This window comes from Engystomops pustulosus, chromosome 7 (genome assembly GCF_040894005.1).
Source record: "Engystomops pustulosus chromosome 7, aEngPut4.maternal, whole genome shotgun sequence".
Taxonomy (NCBI): domain Eukaryota; kingdom Metazoa; phylum Chordata; class Amphibia; order Anura; family Leptodactylidae; genus Engystomops; species Engystomops pustulosus.
In genome coordinates, this window is record NC_092417.1 from 13,137,443 (window position 1) to 13,165,344 (window position 27,902).

Sequence of the window (27,902 nt, forward strand, 5' to 3'; positions counted from 1 at the left end):
CCTCCTCTTCACATTGTGGCCCCTCTCCTCCTCTTCGCATTGTGGCCCCTCTCCTCCTCTTCGCATTGTGGCCCCTCTCCTCCTCTTTACATTGTGGCCCCTCTCCTCCTCCTCCTCCTCTTTGCATTGTGGCCCCTCTCCTCCTCCTCCTCTCCGCATTGTGGCCCCTCTCCTCCTCCTCTCCGCATTGTGGCCCCTCTCCTCCTCCTCTCCGCATTGTGGCCCCTCTCCTCTTCGCATTGTGGCCCCTCTCCTCCTCCTCCTCTTTGCATTGTGGCCCCTCTCCTCCTCCTCTTCGCATTGTGGCCCCTCACCTCCTTGCATTGTGACCCCTCTCCTCCTCTCCACATTGTGGCCCCTTGTCTCCTCCTCCTCTTTGCATTGTGGCCCCTCTCCTCCTCCTCCTCTTTGCATTGTGGCCCCTCTCCTCCTCCTCCTCTTTGCATTGTGGCCCCTCTCCTCCTCCTCCTCTTTGCATTGTGGCCCCTCTCCTCCTCCTCTTTGCATTGTGGCCCCTCTCCTCCTCCTCCTCTTTGCATTGTGGCCCCTCTCCTCCTCCTCCTCTTTGCATTGTGGCCCCTCTCCTCCTCCTCCTCTTTGCATTGTGGCCCCTCTCCTCCTCCTCCTCTTTGCATTGTGGCCCCTCTCCTCCTCCTCCTCTTTGCATTGTGGCCCCTCTCCTCCTCCTCCTCTTTGCATTGTGGCCCCTCTCCTCCTCCTCCTCTTTGCATTGTGGCCCCTCTCCTCCTCTTCACATTGTGGCCCCTCTCCTCCTCCTCCTCTTCACATTGTGGCCCCTTGTCTCCTCCTCCTCTTTGCATTGTGGCCCCTCTCCTCCTCCTCCTCTTTGCATTGTGGCCCCTCTCCTCCTCCTCCTCTTTGCATTGTGGCCCCTCTCCTCCTCCTCTTTGCATTGTGGCCCCTCTCCTCCTCCTCCTCTTTGCATTGTGGCCCCTCTCCTCCTCCTCCTCTTTGCATTGTGGCCCCTCTCCTCCTCCTCCTCTTTGCATTGTGGCCCCTCTCCTCCTCCTCCTCTTTGCATTGTGGCCCCTCTCCTCCTCCTCCTCCTCTTTGCATTGTGGCCCCTCTCCTCCTCCTCCTCTCCGCATTGTGGCCCCTCTCCTCCTCCTCTTTGCATTGTGGCCCCTCTCCTCCTCCTCTCCGCATTGTGACCCCTCTCCTCTCCGCATTGTGACCCCTCTCCTCCTCCTCTCCGCATTGTGACCCCTTTCCTCCTCTTCACATTGTGGCCCCTCTCCTCCTCTTCGCATTGTGGCCCCTCTCCTCCTCTTCGCATTGTGGCCCCTCTCCTCCTCTTCGCATTGTGGCCCCTCTCCTCCTCTTCGCATTGTGGCCCCTCTCCTCCTCTTCGCATTGTGGCCCCTCTCCTCCTCTTCGCATTGTGGCCCCTCTCCTCCTCTTCGCATTGTGGCCCCTCTCCTCCTCTTCGCATTGTGGCCCCTCTCCTCCTCTTCGCATTGTGGCCCCTCTCCTCCTCTTCGCATTGTGGCCCCTCTCCTCCTCTTCGCATTGTGGCCCCTCTCCTCCTCTTCGCATTGTGGCCCCTCTCCTCCTCTTCGCATTGTGGCCCCTCTCCTCCTCTTCGCATTGTGGCCCCTCTCCTCCTCTTCGCATTGTGGCCCCTCTCCTCCTCTTCGCATTGTGGCCCCTCTCCTCCTCTTCGCATTGTGGCCCCTCTCCTCGTCCTCCTCTTTGCATTGTGGCCCCTCTCCTCGTCCTCCTCTTTGCATTGTGGCCCCTCTCCTCCTCCTCCTCTTTGCATTGTGGCCCCTCTCCTCCTCCTCTTTGCATTGTGGCCCCTCTCCTCCTCCTCCTCTTCACATTGTGGCCCCTGTCCTTCTCCTCTTTGCATTGTGGCCCCTCTCCTCCTCTTCCTCTTCACATTGTGGCCCCTCTCCTCCTCCTCTTTGCATTGTGGCCCTCTCCTCCTCCTCCTCTTCACATTGTGGCCCCTCTCCTTCTCCTCTTTGCATTGTGGCCCCTCTCCTCCTCCTCCTCTCCGCATTGTGGCCCCTCTCCTCCTCCTCCTCTTTGCATTGTGGCCCCTCTCCTCCTCCTCCTCTTTGCATTGTGGCCCCTCTCCTCCTCCTCTCCGCATTGTGGCCCCTCTCCTCCTCCTCCTCTTTGCATTGTGGCCCCTCACCTCCTCCTCCTCTTCACATTGTGGCCCCTCTCCTCCTCCTCTTCGCATTGTGGCCCCTCTCCTCCTCCTCTTCGCATTGTGGCCCCTCACCTCCTCCTCCTCTTCACATTGTGGCCCCTCTCCTCCTCCTCTTCGCATTGTGGCCCCTCAGCTCCTCCTCCTCTTCACATTGTGGCCCCTCTCCTCCTTCTCTTCGCATTGTGGCCCCTCTCCTCTTCGCATTGTGGCCCCTCTCCTCTTCCCCCTCGCATTGTGGCCCCTCTCCTCCTCCTCTTCGCATTGTGGCCCCTCTCCTCCTCCTTTTCACATTGTGGCCCCTCTCCTCCTCCTCCTCTTTGCATTGTGGCCCCTCTCCTCCTCCTCCTCTTTGCATTGTGGCCCCTCTCCTCCTCCTCCTCTTTGCATTGTGGCCCCTCTCCTCCTCCTCTTCGCATTGTGGCCCCTCAGCTCCTCCTCCTCTTCACATTGTGGCCCCTCTCCTCCTCCTCTTCGCATTGTGGCCCCTCTCCTCTTCGCATTGTGGCCCCTCTCCTCTTCCCCCTCGCATTGTGGCCCCTCTCCTCCTCCTCTTCGCATTGTGGCCCCTCTCCTCCTCCTCCTCTTTGCATTGTGGCCCCTCTCCTCCTCCTCCTCTTTGCATTGTGGCCCCTCTCCTCCTCCTCCTCTTTGCATTGTGGCCCCTCTCCTCCTCCTCTTCGCATTGTGGCCCCTCAGCTCCTCCTCCTCTTCACATTGTGGCCCCTCTCCTCTTCGCATTGTGGCCCCTCTCCTCTTCCCCCTCGCATTGTGGCCCCTCTCCTCCTCCTCTTCGCATTGTGGCCCCTCTCCTCCTCCTCTTCACATTGTGGCCCCTCTCCTCCTCCTCCTCTTTGCATTGTGGCCCCTCTCCTCCTCCTCCTCTTTGCATTGTGGCCCCTCTCCTCTTCCTCCTCTCCGCATTGTGGCCCCTCTCCTCCTCCTCTCCGCATTGTGGCCCCTCTCCTCCTCCTCTCCGCATTGTGGCCCCTCTCCTCCTCCTCTCCGCATTGTGGCCCCTCTCCTCCTCCTCTCCGCATTGTGGCCCCTCTCCTCCTCCTCCTCCTCCTCTTTGCATTGTGGCCCCTCTCCTCCTCCTCTTCGCATTGTGGCCCCTCTCCTCCTCCTCTTCGCATTGTGGCCCCTCTCCTCCTCCTCTCCGCATTGTGGCCCCTCTCCTCCTCCTCTCCGCATTGTGGCCCCTCTCCTCCTCCTCTCCGCATTGTGGCCCCTCTCCTCCTCCTCTCCGCATTGTAGCCCCTCTCCTCCTCCTCCTCCTCCTCTTTGCATTGTGGCCCCTCTCCTCCTCCTCTTTGCATTGTGGCCCCTCTCCTCCTCCTCTTCGCATTGTGGCCCCTCTCCTCCTCCTCTCCGCATTGTGGCCCCTCTCCTCCTCCTCTCCGCATTGTGGCCCCTCTCCTCCTCCTCTCCGCATTGTGGCCCCTCTCCTTCTCCTCCTCCTGTGGTCTGGGCTTGTTGCCTCCTCTGTCCCATCCTATAATCTACCTCTTTGGCTGCGTCTGGTACATGATGTGTGTATGGCAGCCAGGATGCAGCATGTGACAGCAGAGTCTACAGAGAAGATCATAGCTGCCCGGCCTGGGGGTACATGGGTTATGCCAGGCTGTGTTACACCCTATCCACAGGATGGAGGAGGCAATCTAATCAGTAGGGAACGAATGCTGGGAACCCACTAATAGTAGGGACCGGTGTCAAGCGAACATCCTGCTGCTTTACTCACTATGGGTCGCCAGATATTTCCATTGCCCTGTTATCTCCAGCATTTTAGAGGATCACATGGGTGCCGGAGATACATGAGCGCTGTGCTCAGCTATTATTCAATAAACATTCTCAGTTTGATTGATCAATTTAAATGGCTGATGTCCCAGACAGTATACAGCGGCGCTATTCCGCTTCTTTTCTCCACCATTATCCATCACATGAACAAGAACACAGCAGGTTTGGATACCACCAGGGGCCTAGAAGCCTGAAGACCTCTTTATAAATAGGTTGAGTTGTACTCGCAGGATTGGACCGTTTCTTACTGAAATCTTGCAGCCTTCCGGCGGATGGGCTCTCGCCCCCCCGGTGCCCGTCAGACTTACTGGTAGATTAACCATTTATTAGCCAGACCTGATCCACTGGATGTCAGGGCTCAGTAGAGTCCTTGTTTTTTAGTTATGTTGGCCCTACTGGACCCTACAGTCCACAATTTAACTCGTGTACCTGATGCTCTTTATCTCAATCACTTCGAGGAAGCGGAGGTTTCGAATATGGAGCTGCAATGACCATTGCCATATCAGCTGGAAGATGTCCATGCCTCCTGACCTCAGCTAGTACAGGGTGTACCTGGTGGAACAGTGAGTAGTGTTATTGTAGAAGGATCCCAACCCAGGAAGAGGCCAACTCGTACTTTTAAGAGAGAGTCTTAAACATGTAGATGAGGTTCCTCTTCGCTCGTTCTCCTGAGTATGACGCATCTTTTTGCAATGATACAAGACACACAATTCCTGGAGAAGATGAAATTCGAAGGAGGACCTTTAATTGTCTAGATAACCATAGGGCAGGATAAGGCTCTCGCAAAGGGCAGCAGCTGGAGTTTGGGCAGTAAGGCTTTAAACTGGAACAGCAAACACAAATTTGGAGTCGTGATCAACCTACTGGTTAAGACCAGGGTAGGGAAGAAATCCTCCGACCCTGAGGCCTGGGATAGGTGTCCTTGTGGGTGATGTTATGAATTTTTCCATAGTCGACACAAATCAAAGAGTCTCATCTTTCGTCTTGAAAAGGACAAGCGGGGCCGCCCATGGACTATGGCTATCCCGGGATGCATGTTCTGTTCCATCTTTTTACGTGTTGATCAATGCCCGGTCAGTTTGGTATTCTATATCACAGAAGTTTGACTTAAATCCATGGGATGTTTATTGATGATGATGATGTCGTTGAACAAGTTCCAAAACTCCTTGTACTTCATCAGCAGGAGTAATATCATTGTTTCCAATATTACGTTCCATTTACCAGGGTTGCTCGGCCAGTTCTTCACTGGCAATTTTGGTGGGATTCAAGAGTTGAGAATCTGACAAGGAAATTTTCGCAAAATCTTCTTGATACAAGCTGAAAAAAAGTTGCCACTGCATGATATTTATTCAGGTGGACTGGATGATTCCTCACATTCATCAGACCAGTAAGTACCTGACCTTGGGATACGGCGACCAGGCTCCTGACAGCCAGAATGGCCAATTTGTCCTCGGCTAGAAGAGTTTCTACCACTGCTTGGTAATCTTGACATCTTGACAGGCCTCTGTCTTCGGCTGCCGCTGGACAGGCTGGGCGTCCTTGATGCAGACTTTGCAGATTTCACCCTTTGTGTTAGTTACCTTTGTCTGGTCTTCTGAGGGTCCCTGGAAACAGATGGTAAAAACTTTCAACATTTCTGTGTAATGGAGGAACATGAGTACCCAACATCACCGAGAAATTGCCATCTTCAGGTAGCTGTGTTACAACCTCTCCTTGTTTTGGCAGTTCTGTCTCAACGATGATCAGAATGGGTTCCCAATAACTTCGGGTGGGTACTGGCCTGCCATCGGTGGAGATTTTAGGAGGTGGAGCTCTGGATGTTAAAAAATGCAGCATACAGAAGAATCGATGGTTGAGATGGTCGATTAAACTCTTCTCTGCTGAGTTGCCTGTAGTGTTCTCCTCCGCCTCTCAGGGGCAGTGCCTAGAGCCTCCACTAGGCAGGGGCTGGACTTTTCCCGCCAGTGGCAGGAAGGATTTTCGCTACTCAGGTTAACTTCTTCAACTCCCATGGCGAGCACCATTTTAAAAGCACGGTCCTGTATCATGGGAGGCCCTAACTACTTCAGGGGAGCTGGGTTATGCACAAACAAAGTGCATTAAAGCCAGATAGGCACAAAGGTAAATATCCTGGTGGTGACTCTACTTGCATTATCTACTTTTTCCTTTTTTTAACTTTTTAATTTAGTTTATCTTTTAATAGCTTGTTCAACAGAATATACTGTAATACTAATATATTACAGTGCATTATAACTGTTGCACTGTGACAACCCGCTGAATGGGTTCTGTCTGCAGTGTTCTGGGCTTGTGACCCGCGCCTCGGGCTTTTTTGCTTAAAGGAAACCTACCACTTTAAAATGCCAATTATAACCCACAAATACCTTGCACCAGCTCAGGGTGAGCTGATGCCGGAGCATATCTTCACTATTTGCAGAAACCGCGGTATTTGGTTTAAAACTGTTTTATTCTTTATATTCCAACCCCCCCTTCAGCGCACCACGATATGTGCTTGGTGCACCATGCACGCGACCGTGGGTGCACCTTATTAGGAGGTGCCGAGCTTTCGGGCACACTCGCGCCTGCACAACTTCAAAATTTTATCCTGTCCAGCTTCGCAAGTGAAGTTGCGCAGCCGTGAGTGTGCCCAGGAGCTCGGTGAGTACATATCATGGTGCGCCGAAGGGGGGGGGGGGTTGGAATATAAAGAATAAAGCAGTTTTAAACGGAATACGGCGGTTTCTGCAAATAGTGAAGATATGCTCCGGCATCAGCTCACCCATAGCTGGTGCAAGGTATTTGTGGGTTATAATTGCCATTTTTAAGTGTTAGTTTTCCTTTAAGGCTGTGATTGACTCCTTGCCTTGCAGAGTTAGCTCCTTCGGATTATTTGGGTGTATGTTGGGTGATTGCATCTTGTTTTTGAGTTGGGTGTATGTCAGGTATTGGTTGGAGCGGTGGATATTTCTATCCACTCCTTCTTCAGGACTGGTTGTATTCTGCTACTTACACAATTTCTGCTGTGTATTGGGTCTTTTGCTATGCTTGACTTCTCTTTGCCTTACGATTCTGTACCCCACCACCATGTTGGTTTTGACCTGGTATCCGCACTACACTTGTGTCTGTATATCTGTCATGTCCATATACCTAGATTAGGGACTTGACTAGTTTCCGCCTGTGACTTAGCGCAAGGCCTAGCAATTAGACTGGGACACGGGGGACTGTGTAATTGAGGGCCCGCACCTCTTTGAGGGCCCGCACTATATAACATCCTGCTCCAATACGACACAAGAGCCTCCGGTCCTGGGGGGGGGGGGGGATTAGTGAAAAGTCCCTTACACACCTTGGTCATATTTTGAGTATTGTGTATAAGGAGTTGGCACCCATAATAAGAGTTTGTTGCAGTAGTTACAGGAAGGTGTTAGCTGTAAGTTACAGCCGCTACCCGCTGTACATGGCACTGGCTCTCATCAGCAAGGTGTTAAATAATCAATGGCGCTGGTTTATATGGTTAACCAAAGTATAAAACTCCTTTAATAGTAGATTTCAGCCATAGAAAGAACTTAATAGAAAAGTAGTAGTATACCGGCAGTACAAGATAGGTTCTGCAAGGTTTGTTCTTAAGTTGAATTTGTATGTAAGTCAGAACTGTATATTTTATAATTGTAACCCCAGACAGAATTTATTTTGGTCTCTGTGACAACTGGATTTTAAATCTTTTGGGTTGTCATCAGAACCAGGATTAACAATAAATCTTCATTACAGACGCCTGTTACAGCTGATTATTGTAACCTAAGTCTAAAGTACAGTATTTTTCGGACTATAAGGCGCATCGGATTATAAGGCACACCATCAATAAATGTCTGCTAAAACGTCTAGGTTCATATATATAAGGCGCACCGGATTATAATAATGAATGACCAGCAGGTGGCAGACCTGTGCACAGATCAAGGCAGCTGTTGACTGTAAGTGCGGTTCTTATATAAGGCGCACTGGACTATAAGGCGCACCTTTGATTTTTTAGAAAATCAATGGATTTTTTGTGCGCCTTATAGTCCGAAAAATACGGTACAGTAAATTACCAACATCCAGAGGTCCATTTGTAACTAGGGGTCGTCTGTAAGTCAGGTGTTCTTAAGTAGGAGGCCGCCTGTATAACTAGCTAATATTTAAAAAAAATAAGACGGCAGCACAATCCTTGTACACAAAAGAAATATCCCGCACTCTCACCAAAAAGAGTCCATTAATATCAGAAGAAAATCGGCAGCACTCCAGCTCAAGTGAAACAAACGGTGTTTATTCCGTCCTCTGCAACGTTTCCCAACCTTTGTCCAGCATTGTGTCAGGTGTTACAATCATGTATGTATGAGCACAACATGGTGACATCATCAAATAGGCAATTAGCGTACAAGTGATAAAAAAAATATACAAAATCGCCATTCATAGAAATATATAGCATATAAAATATACAGGCGTCCTTGGAATACAATAGTTGCATCGATAGTCTGCAATTCAAACAGTGAGAATATACAATGTAAAAAAACATCTTTATGGGGCACATTTCCCAAGTGCTTCCCGACTATTTCCGATTTACGCCGCATTCAACAGGGGTTTTTGGCGCACGCGACCGGATTTTGGTGCAATCGCAGCGACTTTCATGCGACACAAATGGGGGGGGGGCGTGGCCGACTGATTCGGACTAAGGACGGGATTTAAAATTCAAGTTGTGTTGCAAGACATGCACTTACATGCACCAGGAAGAAGAAGGAGAACTCCGGGGACCTGAGTGGGGAAGCGATACATGCAGGATATTGGGGGCATGATCTTAGTGACTCCCTGCACAGCGCATAATACACGGACAATGCACTTACATGCACCAGGAAGAAGAAGGTGAACTCCGGGGACCTGAGCGGGGAAGTGACACATGCAGGATATCGGGCGCACGATCTTAGTGACTCCCCACACAGCGCATTATACACGGACAATGCACTTACATGCACCAGGAAGAAGAAGGTGAACTCCGGGGACCTGAGTGGGGAAGCGATACATGCAGGATATCGGGGGCATGATCTTAGTGACTCCCCGCACAGCGCATTATACACGGACAATGCACTTTCATGCACCAGGAAGAAGAAGGTGAACTCCGGGGACCTGAGCGGGGAAGCGACACAAGCAGGATATCGGGGGCAGGATCTTAGTGACTCCCCGCACAGCGCATTATACACGGACAATGCACTTACATGCCCCAGGAAGAAGAAGGTGAACTCCAGGGACCTGAGCGGGGAAGCGACACATGCAGGATATCGGACGCACGATCTTAGTTACTCCCCACACAGCGCATTATACACGGACAATGCACTTACATGCACCAGGAAGAAGAAGGTGAACTCCGGGGACCTGAGTGGGGAAGCGACACATGCAGGATATCGGGTGCAGGATCTTAGTGACTCCCCGCACAGCGCATTATACACAGACAATGCACTTTCATGCACCAGGAAGAAGAAGGTGAACTCCTGGGACCTGAGTGGGGAAGTGACACATGCAGGATATCGGGCGCACGATCTTAGTTACTCCCCACACAGCGCATTATACACGGACAATGCACTTACATGCACCAGGAAGAAGAAGGTGAACTCCGGGGACCTGAGCGGGGAAGCGACACATGCAGGATATCGGGCACAGGATCTTAGTGACTCCCCGCACAGTGCATTATACACGGACAATGCACTTACATGCACCAGGAAGAAGAAGGTGAACTCCAGGGACCTGAGCGGGGAAGCGACACATGCAGGATATCGGGTGCAGGATCTTAGTGACTCCCCGCACAGTGCATTATACACGGACAATGCACTTACATGCACCAGGAAGAAGAAGGTGAACTCCGGGGACCTGAGCGGGGAAGCAACACATGCAGGATATCGGGCGCAGGATCTTAGTGACTCCCCTTACAGCGCATTATACACGGACAATGCACTTACATGCACCAGGAAGAAGAAGGTGAACTCCGGGGACCTGAGCGGAGGAGTGACACATGCAGGATATCGGGCGCACGATCTTAGTGACTCCCCGCACAGCGCATTATACACGGACAATGCACTTACATGCACCAGGAAGAAGAAGGTGAACCCCGGTGGACCTGAGCGGGGAAGCGACACATGCAGGATATCGGGCGCACGACCTTAGTGAATTGCGCCGGACGTATCCTTGTCGTAATGGTCACCGAGGGCCACACCAGCTTTGGTTCAAGTGAAGCCAGGTTCAGGGGAAGAGGGACAGAGTCGCTGGAATGGAGAAACAGAGATATTCAAGTTTTCCTTAATTTTGCTCCTCCCTCAGCCGCAAACAGTTCTACTTTTAAAACCCCTTTAATGATCGGAATGAGTCTATGTCCCGGTAGAGTGGGCTTAGTTTGGTTTGATATCGAAAATTGGTTGCACTAAGCTGGATACATCATAAAATTTGGGTAAAATTATTTTTTGGCCAAAGCAATGAGTAGATACAACATGATGTAAAAGTAAAGAAGAAAGACGGATACTGATTACGTTGTGTGGACTGTAAGGTCAATGTGCGACTACTTACCTGTACTTGTGTGTGACTGATGGAGCAGGTTACATGAGAAGATAGAATACAATTGTGATGGAAAAGATGTTTATTTCGGGTAAACTCGTGACCCTATAATGTGTAGGAGCCTGGACTTCGCAGTGCCGTATTCTCCATGATATCCATGGGATGATATCCTGGGATGTTTATAACCTGGGACATCATGACAAGACATTTCGTCATCTTCTGGGATCCTCCTTCCAGGAAAAGTCCATCACAAGTCCTGTCATCTCCAAGGCTCCTTAGCCTTTAGAGAACTATCCTCAGATTTGGCCTTTGTGTTTCTACCTTCCTTATGGCGTCCACCTCTTCCTCAGTCAATTCATTGCTGGATAACCTGGAATGAGAGGAGACCCCCACCCCCGGTATTATGTTGTAGGATAGTCACAGGAGCTCCGCTCGCTCAGTGGGTCAATCCGGGGACGTCGGAGTCTTGTGTAGGACACATGACGCCCCCCATAGATATGTAGGACATCTGCCGCTTATCTCTGTGATCAGCGGTGGGACTTTCAGGTGTCTTCTTGGTCTCGGGTGCTTGGTGATTGAGTGTATTGATAGATCTAAACAAATCTTTATGATTTTTTTTACTGAATTCTTCGCCAATCGTGGTTTCTTTTATACAACAATTTTCATGAATTGTCTCATCAGTTACCTTTTCCATATAAACCACACCTAGTTATTTAGGCTAAGAGACGAAAACAAGGTCATTTGGGTGGTCGCTGGTAGTGACCCATGGTGACTAGGGGAATGAGGGGCCAGACGTCCCCCGGACCAGGCCCATCTAGACTGTCGGGTGACCAGGAAGTCCCATAGAAGTGAATGGGGCGCGAGGATTTGAACATTGGGCTGATTTTTCCGTTATGGTTTTTACATGTAGGATAGTTATTATTATAGACCAGGTCATGTGTAACACATAATGGGGGTCATTTACTAAGGGCCCGATTCGCGGTTTCCCGACGTGTTACCCAAATATTTCCGATTTGCGCCGATTTCCCCTGAATTGCCCCGGGATTTTGGCGCACGCGATCGGATTGTGGCGCATCAGCACTGGCATGCACGCAACGAAAATCGGGGGGGGGGGGGGGGGCGTGGCCGAACGAAAACCCGACGGATTCGGAAAAATCGCCACATTTTTAAAAAAAAATCTGTCGCGGAGCTTGCACTTACCTTCACTCAGCCCGGCTTGGTGTACTCCAGCGCGTTCCAATGCTTTTCAGTGCAGCAGCGCCACCTGGTGGACGGCGGAGGAACTACCTTAATAAATCCCAATTGGACCCCAATCCAGCGCAGAGAACACGCCGCTGGATCGCGAATGGACCGGGTAAGTAAATCTGCCCCAATGTGTCATGATTTTAATTATGTATACATTTTTTACAGTATGTCTCTTCTAGCCCCTTCGGGATGCAGCCAGTTTCTACGTTAAGGCTCAGCCTCTTTGTGTAATCAGTGGCAGGTGTCGCTTTATATAGTTATAAGTTTTAAACACTTTTAACTTGCCAAAATAACACATTGGGGCTCATTTACTAAGGGTCCGCACAACGCATTTCTGTCGGGTTTCCCGACTATTTACGATTTGCGCCGCATTTAACAGGGTTTTTTGGCGCAAGCGATAGGACGGCAACACAAATTGGGGGGAGTGGCCGTTTGACAAACTGACGGATTCGGACTAACCGCAGGATTTAAAATTCAAATTGTGTCGCATCCAATCAGGCGGGACTTCATCCTCATCGGACCGTCCGGATCGGGGATCGCGACAGGACTGGGTAAGTAAATGTTCCCCATTGTACTTCATGTTAGTGGTAGATTTTGGTTGATATGTTTTGCGTTTATTTATAAAAAAAATAAAATAAAATTTGCCAAATTTTAAGAAATTCGTCATCTTCAAAATTCCACATTGGGCCACATTTACGAAGGGTCCGTACACCGCACTTTCGTCGGGTTTTTGGCGCACGTGATCACATTGTGGCGCATTGGCGCTGGCTTGCATGCAACAGAAATCAGGGGCGTGGCATTTAAAAACGGAATTGTATTGCTAGATCAAGCAGTTAAATGCACCAGGAAGAAGAAGGTGAACTCCGACGGACCTCAGCGCAGCAGCGACGGATGCAGGAACTCGGGCGCACCCAGTAAGTGAATCACGGCAGACCCAAATCCTGGTCGGACAATGCACTGCGGGATCGCGACAGGACCGGAGAAGTAAATCTGCCCCATTATCTGCTTTCGAGACGGATTTTACCACCCAAATGTGTTACTTACTAACATTTCCCATATCTCAACTCTATGTTTTCACCAGTCCTTTTATTCGTATATGACGGTAGACCTCTTACAAACCAAAAAGGGGTTTTAAAATTTTTTTTTTCTAGAAATGTCTACATTTTTGGGATCATTTTTTTAATGAGTTTGAATAAATAAATTATTAGAATCACCCTCCCCCCCCCCAATTTTCAAAAGTACACCCCTCAAACTATGCAAAATTACTTTCTGGAAGATTTGTAACCCTTTGAGCGCTGCATAGTAATTGAAACAAAATAGAGGGGAGGTTTAAAATGGTCTAATTTTGCCGGTAATACCTTCATTTAGCGCCCAAAATTTACACATTCTCAAAAGATAAAAGGAGAAAACACATCTTTAAAATATTTTAGGCAATTTCTCACGAGTATGGAGACCCCCCCACATGTGGATGTTACGTGTTATACGGGCGCACACAGCGAGGTGCAAGAAGGGGGAGGGCCCTGCATTAGCCAATTTTCACCAATGGAATGTAGCGGAACTTTTTGCTTTTCCGTTAGGGGGGGCCATGTGACGCCATTATTATTATTGAAGGATGAGATGCATTTTCCAGTGATACCATTTTGGGGTTGCTATGCCCTATTGTTGAAAATGTATAAAAAAATTTTGGAGGGAGGGGGCGGAGGATTAGAAAGCATCAATTATGTACTGTACTGTGATCCTACTGTACAATGCTGCTTCTGTATAGGATCCTGGAAGAGAGTAGTACTGTCCCTCTATTACAGCCATGAGAGCCACGGGAAGTAACTTACCAAATTTTCTGTTTGGAATTGGGGCATATAAAAACTTTTTTAAAAGAAGGGGGGGCATGAGGGTTTCATAGCCAGATGTGTGGATTTTGATTTGAGATTTGACACAGAATCTACCTTTATACTCACATCAAATCCTCTATTTTGCAGGCCGGACTGGACAGCGCCTCCATGAGGTCACTGAGGTGAGGACCAGACAGATTGTTAGCAGACAGGTCAAGTTTCTTTAGGGAAGAATTATTCTTTATTCCGGAAGCCAACTGGATACAGGAGGTGTCTGGTAGAGCATTATATTGCAATCTATAATAAGATGAAAGGTGGTTGAACACAAATGTATAGATTTAAACCCCTTTACCCAAAGAAACATTAAAGATTATTTGTTAATTACTTATTTAAATTGGACCCTTTAAGAGGCGCCATTTCGGCATCAGTAGTATGGACTAGCCAAACGCTGGCAAGTCCGTACTACCTGAATAATCAATTACAACGGGGCCCTTAAGGCAATGAAATAATGGATAGGGAGAGTGGTGCAGCACGTTGCCCTTGTGCGCTCTGCAGGACACAGGTCGGCCTGTGTTACTATATGATGCGGCTGCCGGCAGGAGATGAGCTGTGGGGGAGAGCCGGGGCTGGAGGTAAGTACAAGAATTATTTCTTTTATGGGTGTCAGCTGTGTATACTGGGGGGCAGGCTGTATAGAAAAGTACCAGGCTGTTTATGCTGGGGAGGGAAGGCTGTGTATACTGGGTGGGGGCAGGCGGCTGTGTATACTGGGGGGGGGGGTGAGGCTGTGTATACTGGGGGGGGTGAGGCTGTGTATACTGGGGGGGCAGGCTGTGTATACTGGGGGGGCAGGCTGTGTAATACTTGGGGGTGAGGCTGTGTATACTGGGGAGGGGGGCAGGCTGCATATTAAAGTACAAGGCTGTGTATAATGGGGGGGGCAGGCTTTGTATACTGGGGGCAGGCTGTATATAAAAGTACAAGGCTGTGTATTTTGGGGGGACAAGCTGTTTATACTGGGTGGGGGCAGGCTCTTTATACTGGGTGGGGGAAGGCTGTGTATACTGGGGGGCAGGCTGTGTAGACTGGGGAGGGAAGGCAGTGTAGACTGGGGGGGGCAGGCTGTGTAGACTGGGGAGGGAAGGCTGTGTAGACTGGGGGAGGGAAGGCTGTGTAGACTGGGGGGGGGCAGGCTGTGTAGACTGGGGGGGCAGGCTGTGTAATACTAAGGGGAGGAGTTGTATACTGGAGGGAGCTGTGTGGCAGTGGGGTTGGCATAGCTATATATGCTGTCTAAGTGGGAATCTGTATATAAGGGATGAATTTTGATTAAACAGGGTGGCATTATATGGAGTACTGTATATCATTTACATTGGGAGTATGTATATGGGGGCTTTTATAAAATAAATTAGGGAAACTGTATATAAATAGGGAGTGTATATAAATTAGCAAGGTGCTGTAGTTCAAGGGGTGTGGTATATATAATAAATTGTGGGAGCTGTAGATGCTATAAATTATTTGGGGGAATATAAAGGATGCTGGGAAATAGTTTATTTTCGTAATAGGAAGCAAAAATGTTAGAATAGGCCCTAGTTATTATCACTGTAATGTCTCCCCCTGTACACATCTCTTATACTCCCTGTAATGTCTCCTCCTGTACTCATCTCTTATACTCACTGTATTGTCTCCTCCTGTACATATCTCTTATACTCACTGTAATGTATCCTGGTGTACACCTCTTATACTCACTGTAATGTCTCCTCCTGTACGGATCTCTTATACTCACTGTAATGTCTCCTCTTGTACACATCTCTTATATTCAGTGTAATCTCCCTGTACACATCTCTTATACTCATTGTAATGTCTCCTCCTGTACACATCTCTTATACTCCCAAAATGTCACCTCCTGTACACATCTCTTATACTCACTGTAATGTCTCCTCCTGTCCACATCTCTTATACTCACTGTAATGTCTCCTCCTGTACACATCTCTTATACTCACTGTAATGTCTCCTCCTGTGCGGATCTCTTATACTCACTGTAATGTCTCCTCCTGTACACATCTCTTATACTCACTGTAATGTCTTCTCTAATACTCACTGTAATTCCTCTATGGTGCAAGATTGGCTGGATAAAGCGTCCATCAAATCACTGAACTGAGGACCATAGAGAAGGTTTCCTGACAGATTGATTGTCTTGAGGGACTGGTTAGCCCTAATTGCAGATGCCAACTGGGTGCAGGACGTGTCAAGTAGATCATTCTCACCTAAACTGTAAGAATAAGATAATAAGATATGGGTTCATAGAACATTAGTATAAAGAAAATGTCCCCGGATATTAGTAAAATCTATATAATGACTAGAAGTAGCCTCTCGTACATGGTGGATGTCTGGAATGGCGTAAGCCATATAACATTTCAGTCACCGCTTAATCAGTGTTGGAACATGTGTTACCGACCACTAAAGACAGAATACAGGAAAGTCTGGAAGCAGATTGTTGGGAAAAGAAAAGCCAGAGTCAACAGCGTAACAGAAACTGGAAAAATTATAATCCAATCTATATCATGGGTTGGGTGACAAATACAGAGAGAAATTACTAAGCTGTTGAAAATTTGTATAACAAACATGGCCGCCGGAGCAGCGCTGGACTCAGCTTCCGGCCGGACCTGACAACCTTCCGGCCCCCATACACAATGCTGTGTATAGGGACGGGTAGGCGTGCCCGGCCACGGCCGGCCGGAAGCTGAGTCCAGCGCTGCTCCGGCGGCCATGTTTGTTTACATGGCGCCCGGACCGGAGTGACAACAGCGCTGGATACCGGAAGGTAAGTAGGACTTTATTTTTTTTAAGCAGCCCTCTCCCGGCCACTTTTAGTTTTTTTCAAGAACTCGGACAACCCCTTTAAAGGGAACCTGTCACCAGCCCTATTTCTTCAAACCACCAAACATACATTATACCATGTCTTTATAAACTGCGACAGCATCGTGGACCGCACCTAAAACTTTGAGGCTTAGGAATTTCAGGAATTCCCTGTGGTGACGCCAGCAGAATACTCTCCAATCAAGAAGATATGTTATGCTTTGTCTGCTCCTCCTTTTCTACTTTTTCCCTGCTTTTCTATATAGACTGATAGAACAAATAAATCTTGCACAGTGCTGATTTTGCCCAGGGCAGTGGCACGTGAGACTTGAATCAGCAGTTGTCTGAGTCATTCCAGAACAGGGAAGAATAGGACAGGTGTCTGCACATCAGACATAGGGGCCGCCAGAACAAGGGAACAAAAAAAGTAAGGAGTCATTCCTTACAATATGCTTTTAATTAATTTGGAAACACACAACCAACGCACACTAAAAGAGGATATCATAAATCCTCCCCTGCCAGCATGATATGTCTAGCAACGAGAAATCCTAATGAAGGATGCAACAATTTGAAGAAAGACTGCAGGACTTCATAGACATGGGGGCTCATTTACTAAGGGTCCGTGGACCGCTATTTTGTCGGGTTTCCCAAATTTTTCCGTTTTGCGCTGAATTGCCCCGGGTTTTTGGCGCACGCGATCAGCTTTTATGCGACACAAATCGGGGGCATGGCCGTCGGACAACCCGACTGATTGGGACAAACCGCGGAATTTAAAATTAAAATTGTGTTGCAAGATCAGCATTCAAATACACCGGGAAGAAGATGGTGAACTCCGGCGGACCTGAGTGGGGAAGCAACACATGTAGGAAATTGGACGCACGATCTTAGTGAATCGCGGCAGCTCCGAACCCAGGTCGGACAACGCACAGCGGGGATCGCGACGGGAAGGGTAAGTAAATGTGCCCCATGGAGTCAGTAGCTAGAGACCAAAGTGAGCTCACCATAGGCTCTGCAATTGGCTTCCATCGAACGTGGCCTAAGGTAAAGTAACTTGGCGATAACCAATGGTTGCTTCTCTTCCATGCCAGAAATATAAAAATATATATGAAATGCCAGATTTGTAATTTATTGGTCAAAACATTCCACTAGAAAGGGAATAAAAAATTAGTGTAAAAGTTGTAGGGACTAAAAAGATCCTACCAATAAAAACTGCAGCTCACACTGCAAAATAAGTCATGGATCTAAGCGTATGGCGCCCACTTGTCTATGGTGGATAAAATCAATGTAAACATTTTCCTCCCATGTCTACTCCTGTTCACCTCCCTTATACTCACTGTAATTCCTCTATCCGGCAGGCCGGACTGGACAGCGCCTCCATCAGGACACCAAAGTGTTCTACAGCCTGGTTCCTGCAGTCCGGTATGAACTGATCGCTGTAGGCAAAGTGGGCTTCAGGACATAATAGGGTACACTGCTTCATAGAGTGATGTTGTTTTCTTGCAGAACTCAAATCTGAGATAACTTCACCCCTGATCGACCTGCAACAAAAAGATGAGAAGTGGGTGACATGTCCAAAGAACCTGAACATGGAGAAAAGGTGTCCCCAGAGGTCGCAGAAGGGTAACAATACTCCTCGACATTTTTGAGGAGTATTTTTAGTCTAAGATGAGTCCTAGGTGTACACAGACAGTCCCCGGGTTACATACAAGATAGATTCCATAGGTTTGTACTTAAGTTGAAGTTGTATGTAAGTCGGAACTGTATATTTTATAATTGTAGATCCAGACAAATTTTCTTTTTTGCCCCAGTGAAATTTTTTTTGCTGTAATGGGACCGATGATTATCAATAAAGCTTCATTACAGACACCTTACAGCTGATCATTGCAGCCTGGGACTATAGTAACATCCAGAGAGGTCACCAGAGGTCACAGGGGGCAGAGGGGTCCGTCTTTCAGTAGGGGTCGTCTGTAAGTCGGGTGTCGTTAAGTAGGGGACCGCCTGTACAGCGTTAATAGAACTCTGTTACAGCCAAGTAAAATCGTTACTGCCATGTTTTCTGTGCTTAACACCTTAAAGGAGTTTTTCCACGAAAAAGTTAGCCCCCATCCACAGGCCCTATCCATGAATATCATCACTTGAAGCCTCATGTGTTTGAAGGATGACCGGGTTTGCACCAGCTATATGTAAGATGACGCCAAACTAAGATAAAGAAAATTAGAATCCATGACTAATGTCATAAATCAATGATAGTATCGCTGTGAGCTGTGTCCTTAACATTTGGAATGGGAAATCTAATTTTGTAATTTGTAACCCGTCCCTCTCAACCCCCATTGGAGGAGGTAGCCTGTTGAATTTGGTAACATTGGATAACTTGCTGAATGGTTGTGATGTCATCACTTCCTGTTCTATGGGGACCAGAAGCCTTGGGAACAGGAAGTGAGTTGAGTATATGTCATTTCTTAAAGTATCAGAAGGTTGTAGGCCTATGCTGCCAAGGGAGTTACCATCGATCGGGACTAACCCAATTGGCATTCACCTACAGAGCATAAAATAGAGTGTTGTATGTGCACTCGCATATGTCTCATCTCATACACATCTGTCAAAGATATAATCCTCTACAACAGTGATGGCGAACCTTTAAGCGGCCGAGTGCCCAAACTGAACCCAAATCCCCCCTTATTTATCGCGAGGTGCCATCCAAAAATTAAAGCCATAACTTATTGCTCCCTGTTCAACAACTTTATATTTCCCTCCTGAGGACAGCAGAAGAAAGATGGAAATTTTTCATAATTTTAGCTTCTTTGCAGTGTCCCACTGTACACAAAGAATCATGGGGCAGCAGAAGGTCCTCCAAAGATAATTCGGCCCTGTCTACACATTCTCCCTCTTCCTACAGTCACAAGTATCAAAGTAAGTATCAAAATATGACTGAAAGCAACATATTTTAAGTTGTTTGGAACTGGAGGAAGATTCCTTCAAGTCCTGTCTGGTGTGCTAGGGTGATGGTCCGGGTGCCCACAGAAATGGCTCTGAGTGCCGCCTCTGGCACCCGTGCCATAGGTTCGCCACCACTGCTCTACAAGATACCGTTTTGGAGATCAAGATTTGTGTACAGCCATCGATATGACTGGAGACTTCATGCAGTGTGAGAATGTTAAGAAATGACCCAGTCGCGATGCCACGGCGCATTGTCCGACGAGGATTCGGGTCTGCCGGGATTCATTAAGGTCGTGCGCCCGATATCCACCAGGTGTCGCTGCTGTGCCGAGGTCCGCCGGAGTTCACCTGCTTCTTCCTGGTGCACGTGAGTGCTTGATCTTGCGACACACTTCATTTTTTAAATTCCGCATTTTTTCCGACGGGTTGTCCAATTGCCACGCCCCCGATTTGTGTCGCATGAAAGCCGATGCGCCACAATCCAATCGTGTGCGCCAAAAACCCAGGGCAATTCTGCGCTAAACCCATTGTGTCTTCATTATAGCTCTTATCTTTAGGGTTTCTCTGTGTGAAGGCTAACACAAGGGCAATTAGTATATACATTTTTTCTCCCTGGACATGCCCCCTGTGAGAAATAATGGGGCAGATTTACTTAGCCGTAAGAGTCGCGATACCCAATCCACACTCTCCGACGATGATGCACTGTGCCGCGATCCACGTAGATCCTGCGTCCCCGATATCCGGCATGTGTCGCTCCCCGCTCAGGTCCACCGGAGTTCACCTTCTTCCCGGTGCATGTAAGTGCATTGGATGCGGCACAATTTTAAATGTTAAATCCCGCGCGTTGTCAGAATCCGTTGGATCGTCCGACGGCCCGCCCCCAGATTTGTGCTGCGTGAAAGCCGACGCGATTGAGACATAATCCGATCGCGTGCGACACAATCCCCTGGACAATCCCCGAAAACGTCTGGAAAGCGAATACGAAAATCACATCTCTTATACTCACGCTAATTTTTCCACTCTGTAAATACTTTTGGACGCATCTTCCGTGGAGTCCATGAATATGTGGCCAGACAGATAGTTACCGGAGAGGTCAAGTCTCTTCAGGGACTGGTTATTCCTTATCACAGATGCCAGCTGGATGCAGGATGTGTCTGGGAGATCATTATATGCCAGTCTGTAATAGTCAGAAATGGAGATGTGAGTGATGTGACTTGTCTGTGGTGCTCACTCCTCAGCTCTCAGACCCCACCTTTGTGCTCCTGTACAGCCCCTCCCCCTCCGTCTGATGTCACCAGGCTGTTAGGCCTGTGAAGGAGCAGGAGGGAGCAGCTGTACAGGAGCACAAAGGTGGGGGGCTGACAGCTGAGCAGTCACATGTTGTTTTTTGAAATGCATCCAAACTAAAGCCCAACCCCTGGGACTACACAGAGGATTCTGTCAGTGTGCAAAGTAAATTATAACCCACAATGATATTGTAATGCAAATGCTTATAAACAGCAGAAAGACCTATTTGCACTGCAGGTGTAATGGGCTTATACAACCTATCTTTTGTTAAAATAAGGTCTCTGGTGACAGGTTCCCTTTTAGACCCGCAGTCAGTGCCAGCACCATTCGTGGGCGTCAGCCATGGGTGTTAGGTGCATAATGCAGCTAGTACCTGCTATGTACGGGGTGGGCTCAGCCCACGAGCCTGCTCCATACATCCTTAACTGACATGTGACGTACAGTTACGTCACATGTCGGTTAGGGGTTAAAGAAACTTGAAATGAATTCAGGGCCGTGAGGTTTGTTGCAGTCCATCATTAGAATTGGATGAATGTGACCTGTACATACATCTCATACTCACTGTAATTCCTCTATCCTGCAGGCCGGACTGGACAGCGCCTCCATCAGGACACTAAGGTGAGGACCAGACAGGTGATTATCAGACAGGTCAAGTCTCTTCAGGGACGGGTTGTTCCTTATTACAGAGGCCAGATGGACGCAGGACGTGTCTGGTAGATTATTATTTGCCAGGCTGTAGAAATAAGAAGGTAAGAGGTGGGTGACCTGTCCATACAACGTTCATATCAAACCCATAAATCTTCTCTCTAGAAGCCGCCTCTCATTATTGGTGTATGCTGCCGGCTGTATGATAATAATAATTCCTATCTAGCGCACACAGATTACGCAGCTCTGGACAGATTGTCCCCATGGCTCTCACAATCTAAACAACTTAACAGTAAGTTTTGGAGTGTGGGAGGAAATCGGAGGATCCGGAGGAAACCCACGCAAACACAGAGAGATCATACAAACTCTTTGCAGATGTTGACCTGGGTGGGATTCGAATCCAGGACCCCAGCTCTGCAAGGCAGAAGTGCTACTCACTCAGCCACCGTGCCGTGATTTTCCATGTTCTAGAAATCCAGAATTCTTCAATAATGTCCTCACTTTATGGTATGTCAGAAATGTGTGATTATTGCAACACATAGGGGGACGAGTATATTTATTCCTGCAGATTTTTTTCTCTAATTTTAGAGACTTTTCTTATTTTTGTGACTTTTGCTGTCTTTTCCCTAGTACACCTTGGTTTGTACTGTGCCTTAAAGGGAACCTGTCACCAGGGACCTCATTTTCACTAAAGGCAGATTGTAAAAGCCCATGACACCTGCCGTGCACATCTGCCTCTCTGCCTCCTCTGAGCATTTGTATTACAATATAATTGTGTGTTATAACTTACTCTTGCATCCTGACAAAATCCTGGGGCAGTCCCAGGGGCTGGGCTTTGGTTTGGATGCATTTAAAAAAACAACATGTGACTTGGCTGAGCTGCAGGCTGCCTCCATCTTTGTGCTCCTGTACAGCTTATCCCTCCCCCACTGATGTCAGGCAGACCAGGCTGTGATCTCTGAGAAGGAGCAGGAGGTAGAGCTAAACAGGAGCACAAAGGTGGGGGCTAAGATCTGAGGAGTGAGTAACACAGACAAGTCACATGTTGTTTTTTTGAAATGCATCCAAACCAAAGCTCAACCCCTGGGACTACCCCAGGATTTTGTCAGGGTGCAAGGTAAGTTATAACACACAATTACATTGTAATAAAAATGCTTAGAAAAGGCAGAGAGGCATATTTGCACTGCAGGTGTGATGGGCTTCTGCAACCTGTTTTTAGTCAAAATTAGGACCCCAGTGACAGGCTCCCTTTAAGTATCTTTAGTTTCCAGATGTTCTGTGCAACATTTGCCTTATGTATCTTTATTTTCCTGATTTTTTTTTCCAGTTTTTACATGGAAATTGTAATTATTTCACATGCTTTTAATGTTTCAAAATTGGCACCTAAACCTGCTGCTCATTGAAAGTTTACAGGTTATTTAAATGTATTGGTTACCGTATTTTTCAGACTATAAGACACTCCTTACTGTAAGACGCACCCCAGATTTAGTCTTCCAAAAAAGGAAAAAAAATATTTTATACCAGATAAAATATACCTGTTGGTCACACAAAAGCACAGCAAACACAGCTCTGCTACATCCATACATTTACACAAACAGAAATAGGAACAAGGAACACACTCAGTACTGCACATACACAGCACTGCTATACACAGTGGGCATTGCTACATACACAAATACACACACACTGACCGGGCACTGCTACACACATAAACACACACACACAGCTCTCCTACACACATATAGAGCACATCGCAAACTACTCTACGCATGAATACATACACACAGAACCCCTCTCCCCTCCTCTTCTTCTTACCCTGTCCCAGCACAGTAGTGATGTGTCGTCGGGAGCCAGCTCACCTTAGCGAGCCGATGGCTCACTTAACCACAACCACTAACCGGCTCACCACACCCCCCTTTAACCCGATACAATCAGGTTAAAAGGGGAGTGGCATAGGGTGACTGATTGGCCTGCGGCTCCCTAATATATATTTAATTGGGAGCCATTCAGGAGCCAGAAGAGCCGGCTCTTCTTAGTGAGCTGAGCCTAATGAGCCAGCTCACTAATAAGAGCCGGAATTCCCATCACTACAGCGCAGCATGTCCCCATTCTCGCCAGTATCAGGACCTTGAGTGATGTAGAAAGCATGTGATCAATCAGGTCCTGCAGGCCGTAGTGATGGGAAGTCCGGCTCTTCTTGGTAAACTGGCTCATTAGGCTCTGCTCACTAAGAAGAGCCGGCTGTTCTGGCTCCTGAATGGCTCCCTAATAAATATATAATAGGGAGCCTCAGACTGGTCAGTCAGTAAAAGAGGGAGTGTTAAGCCTTTTAGGGGCGGGGTTAAGTGAGCCATTGGCTGACTGCAGTGAGTAGACATGTTAGGACACCCGGGAAAGAGCAGTGCGGAGGCTCCTCTCTGGGAGATCGTGTGCAGCGCTATGTCAGCACATTACCTGATCTCAATTACAGCGGTCAGGAGGATCCGGCAGTGCGCAGGCACTTTTTTAGCAAGAATTTTTGGCGTAATCGCGCCGGATTTCATGCGACAGAAATCCGGGGGCGTGGTTGTCGGACAACCCGACGGATTCGGAAATACTGCGGAATTTAAAAAACAAAATGTGTCGCAAGGTCAAGCACTTACATGCACCAGGAAGAGGATGGTGAATTCCGGCGTAACCTCGGCGCAGCAGCGACACCTAGTGGATATCGGGTGCACGACCTTAGTGAATCCCGGCAATACCCAAATCCACGTCGGACAACGCGCCGCTGGATCGTGACAGGACCAGGTAAGTAAATGAGCCCCAGTATGTTGCTATATTCCATAAGGGATAATGTTAATGTTGATGTTATTAACACTTTCCTATCCAGAACAATCTTATAGCAAACTCTCTTTTTTTTTACGTTAATTGAGTGAAACGATGAACATTTGATCGTCTTCGTAGATTTTAGCTTTATTCTCCTCACGCTGTGCTGTTGCTTGCCAGCAGGAAGTCAGTGTGTGTGTGTAAGCTCATCCCTGAATGCAAGGATCAGGGCTGGAGGCAGAGAGGAGCTCAGTGAAGCATCAGACAGGAGAACAATATGTCCTCCCGACCCTAAAGTCAGAAGATCCACGGTCGGGTCCAGGGGCAACCAAAATTGTGTACACCAGGACTGATAGAGACAGGTTAGAATTATATCTGTGAAATGCTGGATTTTTGGTAAAAACAGTGGATTAGAGAATGTGTTATTTTGTTATGCTGACTACATTAGAGAATCTTGTCTTCGCGGGAATATTCCTTTAAGTAAATTCTTGTTGCGACTGAATTGCATACCTCACATCTGGGCTAGAGAAAGAGGGACAAATTGACACTCCGTTTTTCTAAACCACGCGCATTGTCCCACCCCCAAACATATTATAATATTATCCTTTATTCCCCCACATGGAATAATGCCCCGTTCTGGGGCCAAGCCCCTAAGGACCCGTATAATACCCCCTCAGCAACATATAATAGCCCCTCTTTAGTTCCTCCACTTAAATGTATCTCTCTTTCACTTATATATAATGCATTCTTTATTCCTACACCCCCCTTCCAATTGTGGTCCCCTGCCCTCCATTCCTTTTATACTGTGGCCTTCTGTTCGCCATCCTACTTCATATTGTGCTCTCCCTCCTCCCTCATATTGTGCTCTCCCTCCTCCCTCATATTGGTCTCTCCCTCCTCCCTCATATTGTGCTCTCCCTCCTCCCTCATATTGTGCTCTCCCTCCTCCCTCATATTGTGCTCTCCCTCCTCCCTCATATTGTGCTCTCCCTCCTCCCTCATATTGTGCTCTCCCTCCTCCCTCATATTGTGCTCTCCCTCCTCCCTCATATTGTGCTCTCCCTCCTCCCTCATATTGTGCTCTCCCTGCCCCCTCATATTGTGCTCTCCCTCCTCCCTCATGTTGTGCTCTCCCTCCTCCCTCATATTGTGCTCTCCCTCCTCCCTCATATTGTGCTCTCCCTCCTCCCTCATATTGTGCTCTCCCTCCTCCCTTATATTGTGGTCTCCCTCCTCCCTCATATTGTGCTCTCCCTCCTCCCTCATACTGTGCTCTCCCTCCTCCCTCATATTGTGCTCTCCCTCCTCCCTCATATTGTGGTCTCCCTTCTCCCTCATATTGTGCTCTCCCTCCTCCCTCATATTGTGGTCTCCCTTCTCCCTCATATTGTGCTCTCCCTCCTCCCTCATATTGTGGTCTCCCTTGTCCCTCATATTGTGCTCTCCCTCCTCCCTCATATTGTGCTCTCCCTTGTCCCTCATATTGTGGTCTCCCTTCTCCCTCATATTGTGCTCTCCCTTGTCCCTCATATTGTGGTCTCCCTTCTCCCTCATATTGTGGTCTCCCTTGTCCCTCATATTGTGGTCTCCCTTCTCCCTCATATTGTGCTCTCCCTTGTCCCTCATATTGTGGTCTCCCTTCTCCCTCATATTGTGGTCTCCCTTGTCCCTCATATTGTGCTCTCCCTCCTCCCTCATATTGTGCTCTCCCTCCTCCCTCATATTGTGGTCTCCCTTCTCCCTCATATTGTGCTCTCCCTCCTCCCTCAAAAAACGTGACTGTGCCGCCAGATCCGGGAGGGTTTGGAGCTATGGAATTGTTCCACAAATACTCACTGTAATTCCTCTATTCCACAATCTGGACTGGACAGCGCCTCCATCAGGTCACTGAGGTGAGGACCAGACAGGTTGTTATCAGACAGGTCAAGTGTCTTCAGAGACTGGTTATTCCATATTAAAGATGCCAGATGGGTACAGGCCGTGTGTGGTAGATCATTATAAGCCACACTGTAACAATAAATACAGCAGCTTATGAGCGATATCACATATCCAGGTGCAATCAGCAGGTTTTCTCATTGACAACTTAATAAGTAATGTTCTATATATGACGCTGTACTATGCAGTAGTGCTGTACAAATCATAGGGAATAATTAATGTGACACAGTTTGGAGCCATTGGTGCCGTTACTGACAGGGAGTGTAGATGTCAATGCAGGGACTGACACAGACCGGAGTCATGGGTACAGTGACTGGCACAGACCGGAGGCATGGGTACAGTGACTGACGCAGACCAGAGTCATGGGTACAGTGACTGGCACAGACCGGAGGCATGGGTACAGTGACTGGCCCAGACCGGAGGCATGGGTACAGTGACTGGCACAGACCGGAGTCATGAGTACAGTGACTGGCCCAGACCGGAGGCATGGGTACAGTGACTGGCCCAGACCGGAGTCATGAGTACAGTGACTGGCGCAGACCGGAGGCATGGGTACAGTGACTGGCACAGACCGGAGTCATGGGTACAGTGACTGGCCCAGACCGGAGTCATGGGTACAGTGACTGACACAGACCGGAGTCATGAGTACAGTGACTGGCGCAGACCAGAGGCATGGGTACAGTGACTGGCACAGACCGGAGTCATGGGTACAGTGACTGACACAGACCGGAGTCATGAGTACAGTGACTGGCGCAGACCGGAGGCATGGGTACAGTGACTGGCACAGACCGGAGTCAAGGGTACGGTGACTGGCCCAGACCGGAGTCATGGGTACAGTGACTGGCGCAGACCGGAGGCATGGGTACAGTGACTGGCACAGACTGGAGGCATGGGTACAGTGACTGGCACAGACCGGAGTCAAGGGTACGGTGACTGGCCCAGACCGGAGGCATGGGTACAGTGACTGGCACAGACTGGAGGCATGGGTACAGTGACTGGCGCAGACCGGAGTCATGGGTACAGTGACTGGCGCAGACCGGAGTCATGGGTACAGTGACTGGCGCAGACAGGAGTCATGGGTACAGTGACTGGCACAGACCGGAGTCATGGGTACAGTGACTGGCACAGACCGGAGTCATGGGTACAGTGACTGGCGCAGACCGGAGTCATGGGTACAGTGACTGGCGCAGACCGGAGGCATGGGTACAGTGACTGGCACAGACCGGAGTCATGGGTACAGTGACTGGCACAGACCGGAGGCATGGGTACAGTGACTGGCACAGACCGGAGGCATGGGTACAGTGACTGGCGCAGACCGGAGTCATGGGTACAGTGACTGGCGCAGACAGGAGTCATGGGTACAGTGACTGGCACAGACCGGAGTCATGGGTACAGTGACTGGCGCAGACCGGAGTCACAAATAATTTAGATTCTGGAAATATTTATGAGGTGCATGAGCATGCAATTTATTACATTTAGTAATGAAGATGTCTGTGTCAAATACAGGGGTGCAACTACCACTATTTCAGCCATAGCAGCTGATATGGGGCCCACAGTGCGAGGGGCCCTGCAGGACTAGGCAGCTCATCTTGCTACTATGTGTCTACTATGTTTGCCTGCACAGTATCAACATGGATGCAGTGGCTCCTCCCCATTTATACAGTAATTGTGCAGAGGTGATTGGTGACTGAGCGCGGGAATTTAACTTTCAAATTGTGTCGCACGCCCAAGCCCTTACATGCACCGGGAAGAAGGTGAACTCCGGGGACCTGAGCGGGGAAGTGACACATGCAGGATATCGGGCACACGATCTTAGTGAC

General features: G+C 48.7%; 1 protein-coding gene across 4 annotated transcripts in view; it reads right to left on the minus strand.

Annotated features, from left to right (window-relative positions):
• Nucleotides 1-9,812: 9,812 nt before the first annotated feature.
• LOC140069299 (NACHT, LRR and PYD domains-containing protein 3-like) overlaps nt 9,813-27,902 on the minus strand; it is a 76,947-nt gene continuing 58,857 nt past the window's right edge. Inside the window, exons 7-13 of one of the 4 annotated variants that reach the window (XM_072114833.1) lie at nt 25,984-26,154; nt 21,260-21,430; nt 20,417-20,587; nt 17,808-18,011; nt 15,716-15,886; nt 13,741-13,911; nt 9,813-10,910 (exon numbers count right to left, since the gene is read on the minus strand). In XM_072114833.1, the coding sequence (XP_071970934.1) occupies nt 10,823-10,910; nt 13,741-13,911; nt 15,716-15,886; nt 17,808-18,011; nt 20,417-20,587; nt 21,260-21,430; nt 25,984-26,154 (1,147 nt within the window). In that variant the 3' untranslated portion in view covers nt 9,813-10,822. Of the gene's footprint in view, nt 10,911-13,740; nt 13,912-15,715; nt 15,887-17,807; nt 18,012-20,416; nt 20,588-21,246; nt 21,431-25,983; nt 26,155-27,902 lie in introns of those variants that run through there. The other 3 variants (XR_011848772.1, XM_072114831.1, XM_072114834.1) reach the window with 3 other exon arrangements.